The sequence below is a fragment of the Dendrobium catenatum genome, unplaced genomic scaffold (genome assembly GCF_001605985.2).
Source record: "Dendrobium catenatum unplaced genomic scaffold, ASM160598v2 fragScaff_scaffold_842, whole genome shotgun sequence".
In the NCBI taxonomy this organism is placed as follows: Eukaryota; Viridiplantae; Streptophyta; class Magnoliopsida; order Asparagales; family Orchidaceae; genus Dendrobium; species Dendrobium catenatum.
This window is the reverse complement of record NW_021319304.1, coordinates 331,446-353,322: the sequence shown is the minus strand read 5'-3', so window position 1 is coordinate 353,322 and position 21,877 is coordinate 331,446. Positions and strand designations below refer to the sequence as shown.

General features: G+C 38.0%; 1 protein-coding gene across 1 annotated transcript; it reads left to right on the top strand.

Annotated features, from left to right (window-relative positions):
- Positions 1-77: 77 nt before the first annotated feature.
- Positions 78-18,933, top strand: LOC110098133 (protein phosphatase 1 regulatory inhibitor subunit PPP1R7 homolog; the record flags this gene model as incomplete). Its single annotated transcript, XM_020824861.2, is given in 4 exon segments — positions 78-224; positions 306-448; positions 525-639; positions 18,569-18,933. Coding segments are annotated over 4 exon segments (486 nt in total), but the record flags the coding sequence as incomplete, so codon positions are not given.
- Positions 18,934-21,877: the final 2,944 nt, after the last annotated feature.

Genomic DNA, 21,877 nt, shown 5'->3' with positions numbered 1-21,877 from the left:
TGAAAATTACAAATTGTTTAACGTGTTGCTTGTTTTAGGCTTTTTAAGCTTATGTTTTCACCAGCTGTTAATTTCAGGTGATGGAGAACTTGGAGACCTTGAAAAATTTAGAAGAGTTGTGGCTAGGAAGAAATCGCATTAGAGATGTGAATTTGTGTGGGTTGAAATGCATAAGAAAAATAAGTTTGCAGAGCAATCGACTGACATCCATGTTAGGATTTCAGGTATTTATCTAAACTCCATGTTGCTCCTTTTAACCATGTATTGCATTATGAAATTGATCCCATGGTTGTTGTGCTTCTGAGGAATGTCTTGGACTAGAAGAATTATATTTAAGCCATAATGGTATTGCTAAGATGGAAGGCTTATCTACTCTTGAAAATCTTCGTGTCCTTGATGTCTCTTCGAACAAACTAACTGGAATTAATGACATTGAGAAGCTGACAAGGTCCTATTTTTTTGTTTACCTTTTCAAAATATGTTGATGTCTATTGTTCAGATGTGTTCACACTTATATTATGCAGGTTGGAAGACTTGTGGCTTAATGATAACCAAATAACATCCTTGGAAGGCATTGATGTTGCTGTAGCTGGTTCAAAAGAGAAGCTTACGACCATATATCTTGAACACAACCCATGTGTATGTTACTCCAAAGTTCCAGATTCTCTTTTCTATTTTGGTCTGATGAAATATGTTGTTTTGGTGAAATATAATGGTTATTATGATTTGTTTGGGTTTCATCATTATAACGTTAAGCATGAGTATTGAGCATCCATCTCAGACAGAAATGGCTAAATAAGCTTGGTTCTCTATCTGCTAGGAGACAGATGGCGTGGATTGGTCATGCCAGTCCTTTCCTGGACATGCTCTTGGGGGCTGATTAGGAGGAGATTAATTAAAAAAAAATGTTTCATAATTAAAGAGGGCAGATTTGGGGATGATTTTTTTTTTTTGGGGGGGGGGGATTAATTATGAACTGTTTCCTAATTGAAGTGAGCAGATTTATGGGCTAATTTGGGAGAAAAATAATTAAGGAAATAGTTTAGATTTGAGAGGGAATTTGGGGAGGGCTGTTTGGGTATTTGTTGTTTATTGTATGCTTTAAGTAGGATGTTTTTCCTAGGGTTAGGTTTATGTGTCTTTTGTTGAATTTAGATTGTTCTTAGTCTAGTCGACGTCTAGGTAATTGGGAGAGCTATATCTTCCTCTCCAACTGAACTAGGGAATTGGGAGAGCTGTATCTTCCTCTCCAACTGAAGATCCATTGTATCTTGTTTGTTTTTCTTCACATATCTTGCAATAAAAAGAGTTTTTCCTATATTTCTCCGGAATTTCATATTACCGTTCGCTGATTTTACTGAAATCGCATCTACTTCCTATCAAATTGGTATCAAACAGTGTCCTAGGCTGAAATTGAGGCATTGCCTTGCAGATTTATGCTTCGATTTCTCCTCCTAAGTGTTGATTCACTAGATCTGTTGTTTTTTGGCCATTTTCGCAGTTTGGAACCTAGATCCTGGTACCCATGGCAGTGAGAAAGGTAGAAGTGTTGGAGGGACATGTCAGACATTTGAAATATGAAATTTCGGATTTCTAAACACAAATTTCAGATTTTAAAAATCCAATTTTAGTTGTCCATGAGAAGATCGATGGGAAATTTTTCATCCTGGAGGAGATGTTGAAGAAGTTGCTCGAAGGCCAAAACAAAATGGCATCATCGGAGGAGAGGGAAGCCGCCGCCAGCCAAGGAAGTGAGGAAAACCTTAATCCAATACGATGAGGGGAAGATCAGAAGGTAGAGATTTTTGAGGGAGAAGAGAGAATGCCTCTCCTAGAGCCTATTCATAGGGATGAGTCTAGTAAAAGGTATGGGGAGAGGCGTGAGGGGGTCAGGCATGAACAAAGGGGTGCTGAATTTAAGAGGAGAGGGGAGGAACTTGAAAGGAGAGAGAATGATTATGATCAAAGGGATGCTGAATTTAAAAGAAGAAGGGATGATTATGATCCAATGGGTGCTTAATTTGAAAGAAGAAGGTGAGATTTTGACGAAAGGTTTGGGTACGAGCATAAAAGAGATGATTATGACACTTGGGGGGAACCACCCCTTGGGAATGAAAAATTATGGAGGAAATAGGGGGAACAAAGGATATCCGAGAGTGAGGAAGCTGAAGATGCTTATTTTTTAAGGGACAGGATGCACATAAGTGGATATACAGGGTGAAAATGTATTTTACCATAAGTAGGTTGACGGAGGAGGAGAGATTGACGGCGGTTGGGATGTGCTTTGAGGGGAATGCGTTGGCATGCTACTAGTAGAGGGATAATAGGTGACACATATGGACTTAAAGAGAGTTTAAGGACTGCTTGTTGGACTTTTCTGAACCAACAAGGTAGGGGATTTCTATGATAAGTTCTTCGCTATAACGTAGGAGGGGATAGTGGTGGAGTACTGTGAGCAATTTGAGCAACTGGTCACTAATTGGACCTGCTTCTGGAGATTGTACTGGAGGGGAACTTTATGAAAGGGCTCAAAGTAGAGATTTTGGCTGTAGTTAGAGTGGTGAGGCCTTGTGATTTAGGAGAGGCTATGGAGCTAACCCAATTAGTGGAGGATCAGAGGCACCTGTAGAGAGGGGTTGGAGGCTGCAGCTTAGGAGGTTCGTAAAGGATGACCACAACCTTTTTAGCATCTAAGGAGTCGACATTAGGTACTCTTAGGGAGCTCCATAGGAGAAGACTGTTGGAGGAAGATTTGGAAAAAAACTTTAAGAAACTCACAAAAAATGGAGCTACATGAGAAGAGGGCAAAGGGGTTGTGTTTCAGATGTGAGGAGAGGTATACACCAGGGCGCAGGTGTAAGGACCGAACTCTTCATATTCTCACCATTTGTGATGATGAGAAACGACACCAGTTTTGCCGGTCCTTTCCTGTATTGGCTCTTGGGGGTTGATTTGGAAAGGGTTAATTAAAAAATATTTCATAATTGAAGAGGGCAGATTTGGGGTCTGATTTGGAGTGGATTAACCAGGAAATATTTCCTAATTGAATAGGGCTTATTTGGGGGTTGATTTGAAGCTGATTTGGGAGGTAAATAATTAAGAAAATAGGGCATATTTGAGAGAGAATTGGGGGATGGCTGTTTGGATATTTGTTGTTTATTGTATGCTTTAAGTAGAGTGTTTTTCCTAGGGTTAGAATTATGTGTGGTTTACTGAATTTAGATTGTTCTTAGGTTGATTGGGCTACTGGCCCTTTGGTTTTCTTGCTGGCTTGGTTTTCCTACTTGATCGAATTCCCTATTGTCTCGATCTCCTTGCTGCTGGCTGCTCGTATTTTTCTCCTTGTTGATTCCTATAAATGATGTTTTGACTTCCCTTCATGGTGGTTGTTTTGGGTGTATTTTAGTGGCTGTTTTGGTGAAAATTTTAATTGAGCAATTTATTGCCATTTTCCCCTTCTTCTCCTATATAATGTGGTTGATTTTGTTTGTGAAAAAAAGAGATGTGATGAATTTTTGGAATGAGAAACATGCAGTTTTTAGCTTGTGAGTTATCCTCATCTACCTTCCCTCTACTAATTCGTCTTGGGCTTATATCTACTTTTTCTCTCAACGATTTTCTTTTTACATGTATCCTTCTTCTCAAAATTTTTATAAGTTGTAAGGTGTTGTTGTGTCTTGTTTTTTTTAAAGTTGTTAGTGTTATTGTGTCTTGTCTTATTGAAAGTTGTAAGTGTTGTTGTGTCATGTTTATTGGAAGTTATAAGTGGTGTTGTGTCATGTTTTATTGTTGTGTTTGTTTATCTTATATTGAAAGGAAGTGTCTTAGTTTGCATACCTAGTTTTCTCCTACTAGGCTTAGGAATCCTAGGTCGCATCATCGGACTACCTTCGCCCGGTTACGTTCCTTGGACCACCTATCCCTCTGACTATAGTCCTCGGACCACCGTTTCCCCCCGAGTTTGATCTTCAGACCACCGTCGTCGTCCGCCGATTATGATCCTCCGAACTCCATTGCCTGTTGACTATGGTCCTTTGACCGTCATTGTCGTCGACTGCGGTCCTTCAACTATTCTTGTTTGACTTTGATACTTTGACCACGATTGCTCGACCATAGTTTTCTGAACACCATCACCTAATTACAATTCTCGAACCACTGCGGTCCTCCGAACACTGTAAAAATGAAAGGCTTTACACATTCCCCCTTATTTATGACTATTTAAGTATGCACTAAACAATGAAGAATACATGCCCCTTTTTTTTGCCATCCTATCTTCAATATGAGACATGCAAAACCTAAGACCTTTTGAGATCCGCTTTGATGATAGACCAATGAAGTTTAAATGAAGAGTTAGGAATTTCTTTCACTGATGTAGATGGTGATGAAGGCAAAGACCTATAAGGCTTTTGATCAATCACGTAGGCGATGGAGAAGTATTAGAGGCGGGAGATTCATCCTCCTATGTAAGTGCCATGATGGGGACTAGTGGAGTGATTATCTTGCTTGAAGAAATAATAGTCTTACTGCAACATGGGCTGAGGCTGGGATAAGGCTGCAAGATGTGGCATCTGAAACATCCAATTGTTTTGGAGGAGGTACTTGAATGGCCTAATCCATATTTTTCTTGTGAATGAGGAAGTGTTGTGGGAAATTAAGATGGTGTGAGCCAATCCTATATACAGTGGAGCTGGATCTATTGTTGGCAATTAGGTTGGCAAAGATCTATAAAGCAAAACAGGCAGAGGTGCCAAAGGATTGATCAACAAATGTGCCAATTAGGGACCAGGCTGGCTTCTATAAAGAAAATATGGAAAATGTGTCTACAAAAAATAAAATAAAAGATCAGGTGTAAGTTCAGTTGATTGAAGGCGATGGTGCAAGGCCTATCAAAGGAGATTGGGGCACAACCCATTGCCAATATTTCTATGGGGCAAGTATGATAGGAGGGCTAGTGAGGAGACATGAGAAAACACCTTTCATGATGAGTGAGTGGTTAAATTGGATGACAAAGAGGTGGTGTCTTTAGTCCTAGGTGTCTAGGTTGATAGGATTGATGCAACACCCTCTTACTAAAGAAGGTAAGATCCATAGTACGATTACAAGGATGAGGTGATGAAGATAGAAGCACTTTGCAGTGTCGTAAGAATATCGCTAGAAAGTCCTACATGACTAAACAATGCTGGAGAACTGGGATGAAACAATCTCCTTGACGAATGAGGAGCTGCAATAGGTTGTATAGTGGTAATAAGAGATCTCAGTTGGTTCAACCTTCTTGAGTATTAAGGTTTCGTTTGGGATAGCTTTCTTATTGCTTCTTAAAGATAGCTTTCTAGTAAAAAATTTTTGTACTAGAAGCTTTTTTAAGAAGCAGAAATAAAGCTGTCTCAAACGAAGCCTAAGTCATTAGCCTGAAAGCTCCTTGACTTGAAATGCATGTGGAGATTGAGCGTGGTTTGGATGTTGTGTTTGTTTTGGCTGCCCCAAGTGCTTGGTGATGAGTTAGTAGTTGCCTGAATCTAGATGGATTTGTTGTAGACTTCAACTATAATGATGGACTTGATCCCAAGGGCAAGCACAAAGTGCTTCTCTCTAGTGATTGTGTTTGACATCATTTTGTATGCTGAAATAATAAGTGATAGGTCCTTCAACCAATGCTCTTTCTTATCAGTCAACATTCGCTTGAGGATATTCATAATTATCTTTCTAATCGCCTCATCTTAGCTTAGCTACCAGTCCGTAGATACCAGTGAAAGAAATTTTGAGGTTGTCATTGTAATATGAAAGTCCCTAAGCGTTTTGGTTGGCGAACTGGATGTTGCTATTATGGATGACTATCACCAGGGGAAGGCCATTAACGGGTGAAGATATGTTACTTGTGAAACTTCATGAGAATGTTAGCGGTTGCCTTTACAAGGGCCTCACCTCAACTCACTTGGTATAGTAGTCAACCAAAATTTGTAAGAAGCATCTATAATCCCTCCCCAAGGGAAGGAGACTTATGAAGTCCATCCCCGATGGTACGAGCAAACAACCATGGGCTAGTGATTTGTTGTATATGCTGAAAAGGTAGATGAGGTATCCATAAGTTTACTTAAAAGGCATGTTCTGAATTCCGATACTTCTCATTTTATATTCTTCCAAAAGAAGTCTTTCTTAAGGATACTATTGGCAAGCATATATCCAACCAACCTCTGTCATGCTTGTCGGCATATATCTCTTCTAAGACTTTTTGGGCTTCAAATCATTGAAAGAAAATATAGGGATATTTTTTAAAAAGCTTTTTGTTAAATTCCTTTTATTTATTTTATTTATAGGAGTTGTTATAAATCTTTTTGCTATAATTATCAATTCTATACATAATTATCTCGATATTTTATCTTTATGGGGTTTTAACCAACTTTAGGATCCTTGTAGTTTTTGCTTCTTTATCTATCCTTGTTCTCTTGGAGAACCTTCTTCACCTCCCTTTTGAACACCCTTCTTCCCTATTCTTCTCATCCTTTTGCTTTCCATAAGGTGATCAGTTGCATACAAGTTTTTTTAAATGATTCTTCATTGATTTGGCATTAAAGTACCTCCAATCCGCATCAACATGACTACATATTCTTTTGATATTATGCAGATGAATTCAACCCCAGTTAATCAAGCATTGACAATGGCATTTCTTGCCATTAGAGTTGTGCTAAGGAGTCCTTAGTCATAAGCTTTTGTGTTCAAACTATACAAAAATGGTTTAAGTATAATGTGTAGGGAGCAAGATCATAATAAACTTGATATATAATTGTTGCCAGCCTAGCATGACTCTTTACAAATGCCACAACCAAAGGATTATGGGAATATGATAATATGAACCTTGGTGGTATCTAGTGTTGGCCTCCAATCACTGGCCGGCTCCCACTACCCCACTACTCACGTAACTTCCCCACGATCTCACAAACACTCACATATAAACCCCCTAGCCCGCTCGTCTCCCTCATTCGCACGAAGGAATTCCACAACTCCCTAGCTCTCTCTCTTTTTCTCTCGACCTCTGCTCACATAAGCCTGCAGTTGAAGCCCCTCTCTCTCGATCACATGCATGAGCCGCACTGTCCGCTCCCAATTGACCCGACTCTAACCCACACTCCTGCTCCGGCCCTCCTACTGCATGTGACTAACACCTGTACAGACCCTATCCCGCACGACTGCAGCCTCTTAGCCGCCCAATTCCCAGCCTGCTCGCACAATCTAACGACCCGACCTCCCTCTTGCACTCTCGCCATACCATCTCCTACACAACCCGAGCCAATCAAGCCTGATGCCATACCTAATCAACCCAATCCCAGCCGTGAAACGACCCAGACCAACCCAGACCTCTAACGTTCGATTGACCCGATCATCCTCATGATTCGGCCCGATCCTCGTCGATCTTAGGTCACCCCTGCTCGATCCAGTCTGATCTGATTATCCCAATATGATATGATCAATTCTGCGATCTGATATGTTCAATTCCCATTGAACCAAACTTTCTCTCTTACTCTAATCGAGGTATATAATATATCAAATGAGAAAGAAAAAGCAAGCAATAGCTACCCATTAATTTCAAGACCCGCGCCATTGTATCTTATGGATTCGGGCATAAATTTTAATTTGAAGGCCTCGTATAGTTGTATCTTAGATCATGGCGGGATGATTTTTAATTCGAAGATCTTGCTCTGTCGTATCTTAGATCTGGGAAAAAAAGAACCAAAGGCAAGTGCCTCCCGATCTCCCTTTGCGGGGAGGGACGTCTGAAGATTGCTGAAATTTTAAACAAACAAAAGACCCCACAATTAGAATTAGATTTAACAAATGATAAAAATGATAATATCATTCATTAAATGTAAATTGGATTAACATGTAAAGTGCATATACTATTGTCTTTGTTGAAAGCTATAACTTTCTCTGCACGTATTAAATGCGAAGCAACAGTACGTCTTGATGCAAACTCATCCTTGCTCCACCCCTGTCGGCTTCTTTTTCATCACTTAAATTTGCTTGCCTTTTCTTTAATGGAAATTAGGGAGTTGCCAATCTTTAAGGACTAAGTTAGACATCTCGACAAGTTAGAGGAGCCAGTGTCGATGATGAAAAAAATCCTCAATAATGTTTCACATTGTTTATTCTCAATTAAAGAGGACATGGATCGATCGGATCATTTAAAGCCCAATGGTAATGAAAAGGAGGGTCTACTCATGAATATCTTTTGACCATAGTTCAAGATCTTCATTAGAAGCAATGCAAATTGATATATCGTACTTTAAGGGTGACAATTCTCAGTGTTGGTTGTTTGAACCTGACCAGTTCTTCTCTTATTACAACCGTTTGGAAAAGCAAAAATTCACAAATGCATCGCTCTGCATGGATGGACCTGATGATATAGTTGAAGATAAAGTGGACTTTTAGTGAATATAGTATAAAAACTGCATTGCTTCAGTTGGGCTACAAAATTTAATTGGTTTGAACATTATAGGAAAGATCAGGAAACCTATAACAAATATGATAGCTTGCTCGTGAATGACAACAATGGACTTGCAAAGAACACATAAATATTGCCTACGGGTATGAGTAAGAGATCCTTAATGCTTAAGCAGTCCATCTGCAAGTAAGGATAGGAAACCTATAGAACATTACAATTCATCTTTAAATATAAGCAGAGAATTCGTAGTGCCCGCAATGATTATCCCACATGCGTTGACAAGAAGCTCATATCAAAACAAACCAGTCTATTTAGTAGCAGGGGACTTCTAATGAATGCTACAATTCACTTGTGAGCAGGAACAGGGGATTGGTAGTGCACACAACTATAATAGCTTCAATCTATTAGTGCAAATGATGTAGGTAGCAATAAGAAATTCGTAGCAAATGATGTAGCTCACTCACATGTAAGTACATGATCTCTTAGTGTCTATTGAACAAACATTCTCTACAAGCTATACTAAATGATAAAATAACTTGAAAGAGATATCTTCTGTGTATTACAACTGAACCTAATTTATCTTCACGCCTCCAGATTCACAATATTTGTACAAGCGAACAGTTGGCGATACCTCTATAATAGCTTCAATCTATATGTTGAAAACACATAATGTATGTGCTCCAATCATCATATTTGATTCTTAAATACAACGGCTCAAAAATGTTGCGCGGGTCAAATATTTAAGTTTCATCCTCCTCCTTGAAAGGACTAGAGCCAACCTAACTTGAATTATAAAATACCTCCAAAATCCCTATGAAAATACAAGTGACTTTTACGCCACCCCGATGAGGAATGAGTTGATAGATAATCTCAATTGGAGGGGTCAAATCTCTAACACAGTAAAACTCTGAACTCTTAAAATGAAATCTATCACTCAAAAACTTAAAACTAAAATCAATCCACCTCCCGTAATCAGTTGTCGGGTGTGATAAATTTGAAATTAATCTCAGCTCACAAAAAACAAATGTCATGTCAGGTGCATCACTAAGATTCATCCTCAAACAGTCTCTTGCCAGCAGGACGTGGCACGTGCCCTTTGATTGGGTGGCTTTGCCGCAAAACGACACCATTACATTACGATCATGGCCAATGCACATATGTTCCCTAACAGTTTAAAACCCTTGAGACATGGCTGGCGATAAGGCGCCTTCTATCAGGTTGGGTCGACAACTTCCTCTGACTAAGTAGACTAGCGACCATGATAGCCTGGGACGAAGGAACCATGAGATCTTTACCGGGCTCGTTTTCATTCCCCCTATCACCTATTTTAAATATACAATGATAAATTTAAAATCATAAACTCTAAAATTCAAAACCAAATTCAGACCCTAAAACGGTTGCTATTATATGCTAATCTTGTGACCTATTTGACGACTAGCCTTAATCGAAAGTTCTCTCTCCTTATCAGGAGGGGTAATTAACTATAGGGGCTTGGGCCTATAGGAAATCAGAACTCAAATCATAAAGTCCTCTCAAAATAAGAGCAAAACCTCTGGATAGCGTCTTATCTAAAACTTAATCTGCCTTCTGAAAATTTTACCTGGAACTTAACTCTCCCTATCAAACAAAAGAAATTGGTTGCGGAGAGGTCGGGGCACAAATTTTCGGAGGCCACATCTAGGCTAATTTTGCTTAGCTATATGGCTGATCTTGTAATGGTCACAAAAGGCTTGGTCAAAATTGTTTTCGTGTTTATTCTTGGGCCAATGTTAACACGGAGGAATCATGATATCATATTTATAATTTTTAAGACCCCCAAGAGCAAGAGAGAGAGAGTGTGGATGAAGATATATTGCCTGTAATATATCCTTAAGCCCATACATCTTACCCTTCCTTGTAATCTTTTTCATCTTATTCATCTTCTCTAGTTGTCTCTATTATTTCTTGTCTTTAGCAATCGGCAACGCCAACTTCTTTCAGGAAATAAGAGTTATACTGTCATTTCTTTAATATCTCTATTTCTCTTTCAATATGCATTCTCACATTTCTATGTGTGTGCATGTCGTTATGATTAGTGTAGGATTCCACCTCGTTATAAATACATTTCTATTCTCAAATTTTTTTTTTGTTTGAATCATTTTCAATTCTTTATGAGATGAGGATGCTCAGGTGGATGAGTAGCTTTACTCTTAAAGACAGATACGAAATGAGCATCGTAAAAAGGTTGGAGTAGCTCCTGTGGAAGATAAGATTAGTGAGAATCGTCTTTGATGTTTTGCTCACATAAAACAACGGCCTTCCGATGGTCCGGTTTGGAAAGTAGATATATTATATTTGACTTATATTAAAAAAGGTAGAGGTAGACCTAAAAAGACTTGGCTAGAAAATATTAGAAATGACATTTCTTTATTAGATTTAGATGAGAATTTGATTCTTAACATGACACAATGGAGAAAAAGGATTCACTTAGCCGACCCCACAGTGAGATAAAAGCTTGTTGTTGTTGTGGTAATAATTTTCAATTAGTTATAATTTTAATTCAAGCATTTCTAACACCCACAATAGCTAATAGCTTACCATTAACAAGGTAAACATTATCATAATTTGTTGTAAAAATGTTAGACAAAAGATACTTATGTGGAGTATAGTGAAAAGATGCACCTCGATTATTGACAATATTTGCAATTCTCCCTTAACTTTCAAGAGCCGAAGCAATAAATAAGAGACATCATCAGATTATCATCTCTCACTTCGGAGCAAGTCATGAGGAGCTTACAAGTCTGAATGTGGTATTACTAAAAGCTTCGTTAGGCATGTATGCGGAGCTTATGAATTTGAATGAGATTTCAACTTTTTAGGCCCACAAAAATGCTAAACGTTGTCATTGTTCAACACAACTCTCTGAAAGTGAGGATAACAAACTCAAAAGTATCACTTTATTATCAAAATTTATATCATTTGAACTCAATATTTTATTTAAATTGAACATGTTGATGTGTTCTGTTATATAAGAAATTTCCAAAATCTTTAGATTAAAGAACTTTTTTATTAGATATATCACATTCACAAGAGATCCCAATTTTGGAGGCTCAGTGTTGTCGGCTTTGTCTCCTAGAGTGGTAGTTGTATAGAGCAAAGCTCTTGGTATCATGATAGATTGTTGTAAGCAGTACAAGTTGATATCAGAATCTAACTTAATTTTGTTAAACTTCTTCTTTGACCCACTGTTTATATGTTTAGTTTGATGGTCAGTGCTACAAGAATGACTGCATACAAGAAAATTTACATTGCAATACTTAATAAAAGTTTGTTGTCAAATAAATAAATCCTAGCTTGTAGCTAGCTATCTAAGTATATATAGAACTCTTTATGAGTTTCCACAGAAAGGATAAAATCTTTTGAGAATGATTCCATATCACTTTGTGCTAGTGATTAGCTTTTGGATGCTTTGGCAACTTCAATTGATAGTTCGTTCTTAATTCGGCAAGTGCTTTGTAGACTTCAATTGCTGAGGTTATTGGCACATAGACCCTTCTTGGTGTCTTCAACTTTGTGGAGAATTAAATTTGATGACTTCAAGTTACTACCCAGTTAAGTTCAAGTGCTTAGCGACTTGTTTGAATATGTTTCATAATAGCAATGTGACTTGAATAACTGGTCCAAGTAAGATTGGGTGTACATAATTGATGCTACTGTAACTCGAAGAGGAAAGATATGTATCACAAGTCAGATAGTGTGGGCTACAAAAATTTGGCCCCAGCCTCCGTCCGCTTTGCTTTTTCTTTGGGGGGAGTTTTAACGAAATAAGTTCCGGGGTAAATTTTGGGAAGGCATATGGGTTTGTAGATAAGACACTACCCAGAGATTTCGCCCTCATTTTGTGAGGACTTTATGATTGGGAGTGTGTAGGATGTATTTAGGAGTGTTTTTTGTGAATGTTGGTGGGTGGTTTGAGGGATGGATGTGGAGAAAATGGAAAATTAAGGTTAGTGTTGGCTGTAGGTTTGGAGAGAATGTGGTGGAGGAAGAAGAAGAAGATGGAGGAGGAGGAAATGAAGAAGATGGAGGAGGAGGAAAGGAAGAAGAAGAGGAAGGAAAAGAAGGAGAAATTGTTGAGAAAAATGGAGGGAGGAAGATTAAAGAAGAATAATGGAGAAGAATAAGAGGAGGGAAGGAAGAAAAAGAAGAAGAAAGGAAGAAGATTGGAGGAGAAGAAGAAGGAGAAAGAGAAGAAATTTTACCTTGCTTGGACGGAGGAGGGAGGCCGACGTCTTGGCGTGAGGAAGAATCTCAAGAGAGGGAGAGGGGGGCGGCTCCTTGGCGTGAGAATGGCATGAGAATGAGAGGAGTCGGTTGGGACAGATTATGAGGGCTTAGGGGTTTAAGTGAGGGTATTTTGGGTATTTTTGTGATTTTTTTTATTTATAAAATTTCTCTTTACTTTAAAACCTCTATTTCTCTCCTCTTAATTTTTTTAATTATATTGGCATGTTGATCGTCATGTCGTCGCTCGCACATGTTGTTGCCTCGATTTGTGTGTGAAATTTAAATTTTTGCCGAACGACGAACCCCATCAATATGGGTGTCAATCTTAGCTGTTTTCATTGCTCCGGATGCATCGGCGCTGTCTGTTTCGCAAATAGAGGTCATTTCGGTGATTTTGGATTTTCGATTGACACGCGTCAGATGAGTTTTTGCACTATTTTGAGCTCTTTCGCTTTTGAAATCCACTTTGCACTGTCGACTCGACCCCGATACTAGTATTAGGGTCAACAAATGCCCCCCATTAAATATGGTGCGCTCCTAAACCTGAACATGTTTGTTGTAAACAGTTGACACTGCGGATCTCCAAAAAACTTTCTTCCTTTTTTTTTTGGATGTCAACTCAAGATAAGGGCGAAGCATATAAAATATATTTATACTTGTTTTTTATCAGTTTGCATGCTTTCTTATGATTCTATCGTCTCTTGCCAGGAAAAATATTCAACTGGAGTAGACCAGAGGGGATATCGTGAAGTGATCATAGTGAGGAGGCCATCTGGGAAATGATTGACATGCATGATCCTCACGGGATTGCTGATGTGGCTGATAGGCTGGAGCAGCATGAGGAAATGCTGAGAGGCTGCATCATGTACGATGAATTCTTCATGCACTCGTCTTTACTGCCGCATTCTGAGCTCGATCCCTCAGAATACAAAGATTCTGCCGAGTGGGTGACCACTATCAGGTTGAAGTGCGGGGACTATAACTCCTTGGAGAGTACAATTGCTTAGGTGAGCTCAGGTATGTGTGACATTTTGGAGCCAGTCGTTGAGAAAGTTGGGCAATCAAGGTTATTGAGTCACCGACAATTACAACGGGCTACGCATGAGTGGCCTAGGGATTCTCTAGTGGGGTAGCTCTCTAGACCTGCACGTGGGTATGTTTCCTGGACAAGGTATGTCTTAAGAGCTCATAAAAGTATTTTGAAAAGAGTAGGTATATGCCAAGCCGTATATGCTTCGATGTTTAGTTTTGAGAATATTCCCTACTCTTGGATAAAGGCGGTGATAGAATTTTGGGACTCGACAACTAATACTTGTTGGATGGGCTCTAAGGAGTTGACAATGACGGTGTGAAAACTGCAGGTTGTTTGTCTACCGATCTTTGGACGTCGGTATGAAGAATACATTCCTCTAGATGAGGAGTTATTATGTAGGAGACTTTCCCCCAGCAGGAATAGGAGGGGAGAACTGATTTTGCCAACAATCCTTCCTGCTGCATTGAGCTATTATCGGCGAGTTTGTAAAGAGGCTAAGCTATTGAGGCGTTCTCGGGCGACCATCCCTTTGGACATATGGATTCGCACTTTCATTCGGGAGGAGGAACTCAATTAAACCAACATTCCTTTACAAGATCCTTTTGAACTAGGCATGGAGTACGCCGACAATCTATCAGAAGACCTTGCCGAACCCTCCATTGATGTATGGTACATGTCACCCGCTCTGACAGGTATAGGCGAAGAGTTATTTCTCGTTGGAGTTTTAGTTTGCTGGTTGTGTACGTTTGTCCTCCCTGCTAAGGGAGGCGCCATTCGATGTAATGCTTTGCTAGCAGTCATTCTTTTGTCGTATGGAGAGCGTCTTTCTCTTGCCCCCATAGTTCTCAATAAAATTTTCATAACATTCAAACCTATCTCAAAGAACCCTACACTCGATGGGCATCGAGTGGGCATGATACGACTCTCCCTTGGCAATATATTTACGCTTGGGTCACATTCACATTCAGGGAGCATTTAGCTATCTGGAATATCCCTCATACTTCTTATATAAGGGGTACACAATCGTTATGCAACTTTTGAGGGCTTCGTCCACTGGAGCAGGAGCGCGTATGATTATTCTTTTTCGCACCACACCTCGTCACTGACCGTTTCCGCTTAGTGCATCAACCAGAGCTTGGCAGTCTACCAAATAATTTGATGGGGGCAGATATCGTCGATGACACCGATCGCCACGGCAGGTATACCTTACTTTTTAAAAGGCGCTCTTTTCAGGTTGTTGAGTATTTCATTAGCATGCGACTTGGATGGTTGTGTTATCGTTACGGGCAATCGGTGATCTTGGAAAGGTATCAATCCAATAGGACTGCCAGATAATTCACCCTTTGCCCAGGAAACATACCACGTGCAGGTCTAGAGAGTTTCCCCCACTGGAGAATCCCTAGGCCACTCATGTGTGGCCGGTTGTAATTGTCGGTGACTTAATAACCTTGATTGCCCAACTTTCTCAACGACACCGGCGGCCGGCTCCAGAATGTCACACATACCTGAGCTCACCTAAGCAATGGTACTCTCCAAAGGGTTATAGTCCCTGCACTTCAATCTGATAGTGGTCACCCACTCAGCAGGATCTTTATATGCTGAGAGATCGAGCTCATAATGCGGCAGCAGAGGCGAGCATATGAAGAATTTGCTGTAGATGCTGCGGCCTCTCAGCATCTCCTCATGCTGCTCCAGCCTATCAGCCACATCAGCAGTCTCGTGAGGATCGTGTTTGTCAATCATTTCCCAGATGGCCTCCTCACTAGGCTCACTTCGCGGCATCTCCTCTGGTCTACTCTAGTTGAACTTTTTTTCTGGCAAAAATGATAGAATCATAAAAAAGCATGCAAACTGATAAAAAGCGAGGGAGTATAAAGATATTTTATATGTTTCGCCCTTATACTGCGTTGACATAAAAAAGAAGAAGTTTTTGGAGATCTGCAGTGTCAACTATTCACAACAAATATGGTCCGCTTTAGGCGCACAACATATTTGTTGGGGGGTATTTGTTGACCCTAATACTAGGGTCGGGGTCGACTCTACCGCACAAGGTGGATTTCAAAAGCGAAAGAGCTTGAAATCGCGCAAAAACTCATCCGACACGTGTCGATCGAAAACTCAAAATCACCGAAATGGCCTCTGTTCGTGAAACAGACAGCGCCGATACGTCTGGAGTAACAAAAATAACTATGATCGACATCCATATTGATGGGGTTCATTGTTCGGCGAAAATTTAAATTTCACGTGCAAATCGAAGCGACGTGTGCGAGCGATGACATGGTAATCAACTCGATGCATGATTAGTTTTTTTTTATATTTTATGCAATATAATTAAAAAAATTAAAGAAAATGAGAGAAAGAGATGTTTTAAAGTATAAAGATAGAAATTTTATAAATAAAAAAATCCCCAAAAATACCCAAAATACCCTCACTTACACCCCTATGCCCTCATAATCTCTTCCAACTGACTCCTCTCATTCTCATGCCATTCTTACACCAAGGAGCCGCCCCCCTCTCCCTCTCTTGCGATTCTTCCTCACGCCAAGACGCTGGCTTCCCTCCTCCCTCCAAGCAAGGTAAAATTTCCTCTCCTTCTCCTTCTTCTCCTCCATTCTTCTTCTTCTTCTTCCTTCCCTCCTCTTCTTCTTCTCCATTTTTTTTAATCTTCCTCCCTCCATTTTTCTCATCAATTTCTCCTTCTTTTTCTTCCCCTTCTTCTTCCTTTCCTCATCCTTCCCCTTCTTCTTCTTCCTCCACGACATTCTATGCAAACCTACAACCAACCCTAACCCTAATTTTCTATTTTCTCCACATCCATCCCTCAAACCACCCACCACCCTTCACAAAAAACACTCCTACACTACACACTCCCAATCATAAAGTCCTCGCAAAATGAGGGCAAAATCTCTTAGTAGTGTCTTATCTACAAACCTATCTGCCTTTCCAAAATTTACCCCGAAACTTATTTTGTTAAAACTCCCCCCGAAGAAAAAGCAAAGTGGGCGGATGCCGAGGCCGAATTTTTGGAGGCCATAGATAGTGAAACCCGAGAGATTCCTTTTCTTACAATAGATCCGAACAATTGCAGCCGTGAAGGAATTAATAGATGGAAGAAATACAGTCGGTGGCTTTAGGGAAAAGAAATCAATTTTGTTATAACTTGCTCTGATTTTATGGAACCTAATCTACTTACTACAGGGGCAATGAACTATGAGATAACAAATTCTCTTCAGGTATCTATGACATAATTTTTGAGCAAACTCAAATATAAGAATTAGCCAGGGAATTAACTCCACATCTCAATTCAAATTTGGCCTAATTCAATCGTATCTTACTCAATAATAGCTAGATTTTTTTCATGTTTGCGATTAAAATGCATATATTGTATTTGTGGGCGTCTGCTTGCACTTGTTTGCAAACTTTGGACATTCTCCCTTCCATATATGTTTTAAAGGAAGTGTATACACGTATATATTCATTCTCTATTCTATTTGAGTGTTTCAATTTACCTTACTGGTTGTAAATAGCTCGTGCTGAACTCAGTAAGCAAACTAATAATCTCTGCTCTTTTACTTGACAAACCGAGTTGAAAGCTTGCTGATAATAGATTTGCATGAGTAGCATTTTGTTAGGCCAGCCCAAGAGAGGCCGACTGCTCCTACTTAGGGCTGCAGCGAACCAAACGTTCGACGAGCTACTCGTTGTTCGGTTCGATTAAAGCTCATTTGCGATCGTTTAATTAACTAAACAAACAAACTTGAACAATATTTTAAATACTCGATTCTTAAATAAACAAACTTGAACACTAATGTGTTCAACTCATTTATGTTCGCGAACAACATCATTTGAAGTTCGTGAACAAGCTCGACATTAAGCTCGATAAGAAGCTCGATTCGTGTTCAATTTTGAACTCGTGAATAAGCTCGATAAAAATAATTAATATTTGACTATATAATTAATAAATATAAATAATCATTACCTTTGTTACATAGACAATTTTTTTATCATAAATGTGTCTGTTCATAAATATTTTCATGAACGTGTTTGTTTGATAGTTAAAAAAATTCGTTAAATATATTCGCGAACAAGCTCGATAAACACTAAACGAACGAACATGAACCGAACATGAACACTCCTTAATTTAAATGAACCAAACATGAACACAAACGCTAAAGCTCGAACTAACATGAACCAAACTTGAACAAACTGATATTAAATGAACACAAATATGAACACTCACATACTCGGCTCGGTTCGTTTGCAGCCCTAGTCCTATTGAACTGGTCCCTAGTGGACAGGTTTACTACTATAGCTGCCGGCCCAGAGAAGGGAGAGAGAAGGGGCCGGCTGCTCCTATGTGGCCCACACCTTTATTAAAAATTGTTTTGGATGGAAATATTTGAGTTAGGATCTGCTTAGGGATTTTGTTTTTCTTCTTTGACTATAATTAGTTGCTAATGCTATAATTTGGATTTCATCTTGAATTTGAATTAGAAATTTGAGATATCTTGTGTACTTGGGCTCTAGTCTCTCGGCTAGAGATTTGAAGTGTCGTTTTCCTCTCGAATTGAAGAAATGCGTATTTTTTGCTGTTTTTCTGCATCCGTTAGTGGAATTCTTCATTGCTCTCTCAGATTTTTACAGTTTTCGCAAGTTTGCTGCTATCATGTTGCTGTTTTCCTTCGAAAACAACAGTTTTTCTGCTTTTGAGCACGTGTTTTCTATCACATTTTTATTGTTTTGTGTCCATCTTTGTTTAGTGATGTTGAATAGAAATAATCTCATAGCGGTGCGTTGTTCTAAAATGTTCCATTTTTATTTTGGTTTTTCAGGCTAGCTCTCCAAACTATTCCACCACATTGAAGCAAATATTTCCTAAACTGCAGCAAATTGATTCGGATATATTTATGTGATGGTCACAGATTGGTACATCTTACCGTGTAATTGGAGCAGTCTTCATAGATAGCTCTTCATCAATGTTAACTAGCGTTATTGGTAACATCTTTTTTAACCTTCTTTTATCCTTTTCCATTAACTTCATGGATAGAACATTGTCTTCTTAGAATTGTAATTTTTTTACACATTTCTCGACTGAGTTCTGAAATTTTGACTTTTTGCCGCTTCAAAGCTATTGTGAATGAATCCTGTGATGGTACCCGTCAGGAATGTCTATATATGTTTTGAAGAATTCATTTTATTTGGATGGTTGTACTGTTATCGTTTTCTTCCTGCACTTAGAAGCTATTTTCATCCAGGTTTTGGCCAGATTTTGGCTGTGAGCTCACTCTTAAAGAGAATTGCTGGCTGGTTGCTGAAATTGTTAGCATTTGATGCTTATTAGGAAATAATAGTAAGAAATCATTAAATTAGGTGAGTACATATTGTTGAAAATTATACATTTAATCTTTAGCACATTTATTCTCTCCTTTATGTCTAGAAATTAAGTATCGTTGTTCATTGAAAGAGACCTTACAATTTTCTTCCCAAAATACAGTATGAGAGTCCGTATTTGGCTTAATTATTCTGTGCGGACGTCGAATGCTATTCGGAGATCAATTAGAATGCGCCACATCACCCATTCACTCGGTACCGCTTAGTACCGTTGACGTGACGCATTCTGATTAGTCTCTGAACGGTATTCTGTCTAGCCTCTGTACAAAATAATTTCTCCCGTATTCGACTGCTCTCCTCCATGATCTCAGCATCATTACTCCCTCGCTTGCCCTATCGCCCGCATACCTAATTCCCCTGCACATTGCCTGGCCCAATTTCAGCACTCCTTGCCTCCCTTGCTTATCATCATGGCTCGCCTTGCACACCACTGCTACTCATACCCTGACCGTGATTCCATATGCAGCACTTGCCTTGCATCCCACTAGTGATCCCACTTGCCCTCCTTCATCTTGCCATGCGAATCCAGGCACCTTACTCTCTCATAGGGAGGTGTAACATTCATGTTAAATCCTATGCGAGTGTTTGGATATAGAACGATTAAATCCTAAAGCGACAGACTCTTCTTCCCTTTTGCACCAACAGAGAGTTAAATCCGCTGAATCAAAAGATTTCAAAAATCCGGGATTTATCGTGTAAAGGGGTAATTTTTTGTCTATGGTGGCTTTCATTTACCGTGAGATTTGGTTTTGCATTTTGGGTTGTTTGGTTGGATTTTGCTCAAATTCGCCTCAAATCCGGCCTAAATCCTACACCAAACAGCCTCTTAGGAAGTAAGCCAACTGACAACATCATAGATGACCAAATCATATATGATGAGGATATACTATATAATAATTCATCTTAGGCTTTGTTTGTAACAACTTTCTTATTGTTTTTTGAAATAACTTTTTAATACAGAAAATTTTAGTTTAAAAATTTTTGCACTAAAAAATTGCTCTAAGAATCAGTAAGAAAATCGTTTCAAACGAAGTCTTAGTATAAAAGATTAGCTAAAAAATTGATTTATCTAGTACTTACACTACTGGAGGTTTATTTTGTTGTTGGAGTCATAAGTCAACCTATGGAAATCCTAAACAAAATCATGAAGATGTTCTTCGCATTCTGTGATACATCAATAAGAGCAGAAGATAGCATAAATGATCAAAGCTTATAGTGTGCAGGTTGCATGAAATGGTTAATATATTGGTCTTCACAATGTCAAATAAGCATGAAAGCATGTGACATTTAGGGCATCTCCAACGGAAAACCCCACTTTTCACTCCAAAATACAATAAAACTTTAAAATGCGGTAATTTGTCTCCAATCGAACTCTATTTCGCCCACTTCTTCACCGTCTTTCTCATCTTTCGTGCACTTTTTCGGCAAATTCCGAACACGTAGAAAAAAATAGTATGTGCGAACAGTGCGGCGCCAATATTAATGTTGCACTGTCCACTGCAGGAGAATAGCAGGCGAAAACGCATTCATTTGAACCGTTTGACGGACGGCAATGGCATGTATGCTGTTGAATTGCGGATGGTCTTACTAATGGTTTGTAATTTTGTATGGGCGCATATTAAATAGTACATTAATAATATTTTAAATTAATTTATTTGAAAAAAGTTGTGTTGAGATTAGTGCAAATAGGATAAAGAAGAAAAATTATATCAATGTATTTTGACATAATTTGTATTAAGATTAATGCAGTTTATAATATCATGAGCATGCAATAATTTTAATATAAAGTCAAAAATATTTAAGTTAGGCAGTATATTATGATATTCTTATAGAATTATTTAAAGACAAAATCAGTATTTTTCACAAACATCCAAATAAAAATAATTTTTCCATAACATATATTAAGAATAATGACTAAGAAAATTTTCTATTTAAAAATTTTAAATCTTTAATAAAGGGGAGAGCTCCATTTCAAAATATAGAGTTCTCTTTAATTTTTTTAATTGATAAATCGCATCTATTTAATCTATTATATTTATATTTATTTATATAAATGTAAAAAAATAAAAAAATAGATAAAAATAAAATACATAATCAATATAATTTACATATTAATAATAATTTCTTATGATAGCTTCTTGTATAATTTTATGTAGAGCCACAATAAAAATGAATTTTTTATTTAAGATTTTTAAAACAAAAAATCAAGAAAATAGCTCCATTTCATTAATAGGGCTCTCTAATTTGTTTTTTTTTTTTTTTAATTATTTTAAAGAAAGATAAATTATTTTTTATTGAGAAGAGGTAAATTTTATTATTTCAATCTATCTAATATTTAATCCTATCTAAATATCATTTCCTCTTTAAATTATTGCTTTTTTTTTTTCTTAATTAATAGTTCTTAAAAGGAGCTTTGGATTTTAACAATAAAGAATATTGGCCGTTCATTAGAGAAAGAGAATCACCTACATTTATTTGAAACTATATAATTTATATTTTAAATAGTTATAATACAAATAAATCAGTTTACAAATCTAATAAATTTATTCTTTGCACTCATAGATAATTTTTATTTTATTTATATCAAAATTATTATTTTTATATATTTTAAATTAATTTATTAGTGAAATGACTAAATAATTCTATTATTTTTATTTGTGTGTTTTGATCATAAACATTATTTAAATTATTCACTTGATAACTATTTTATGTATGCATAGATGATTAAGGTTATTTACATGGAAAATATT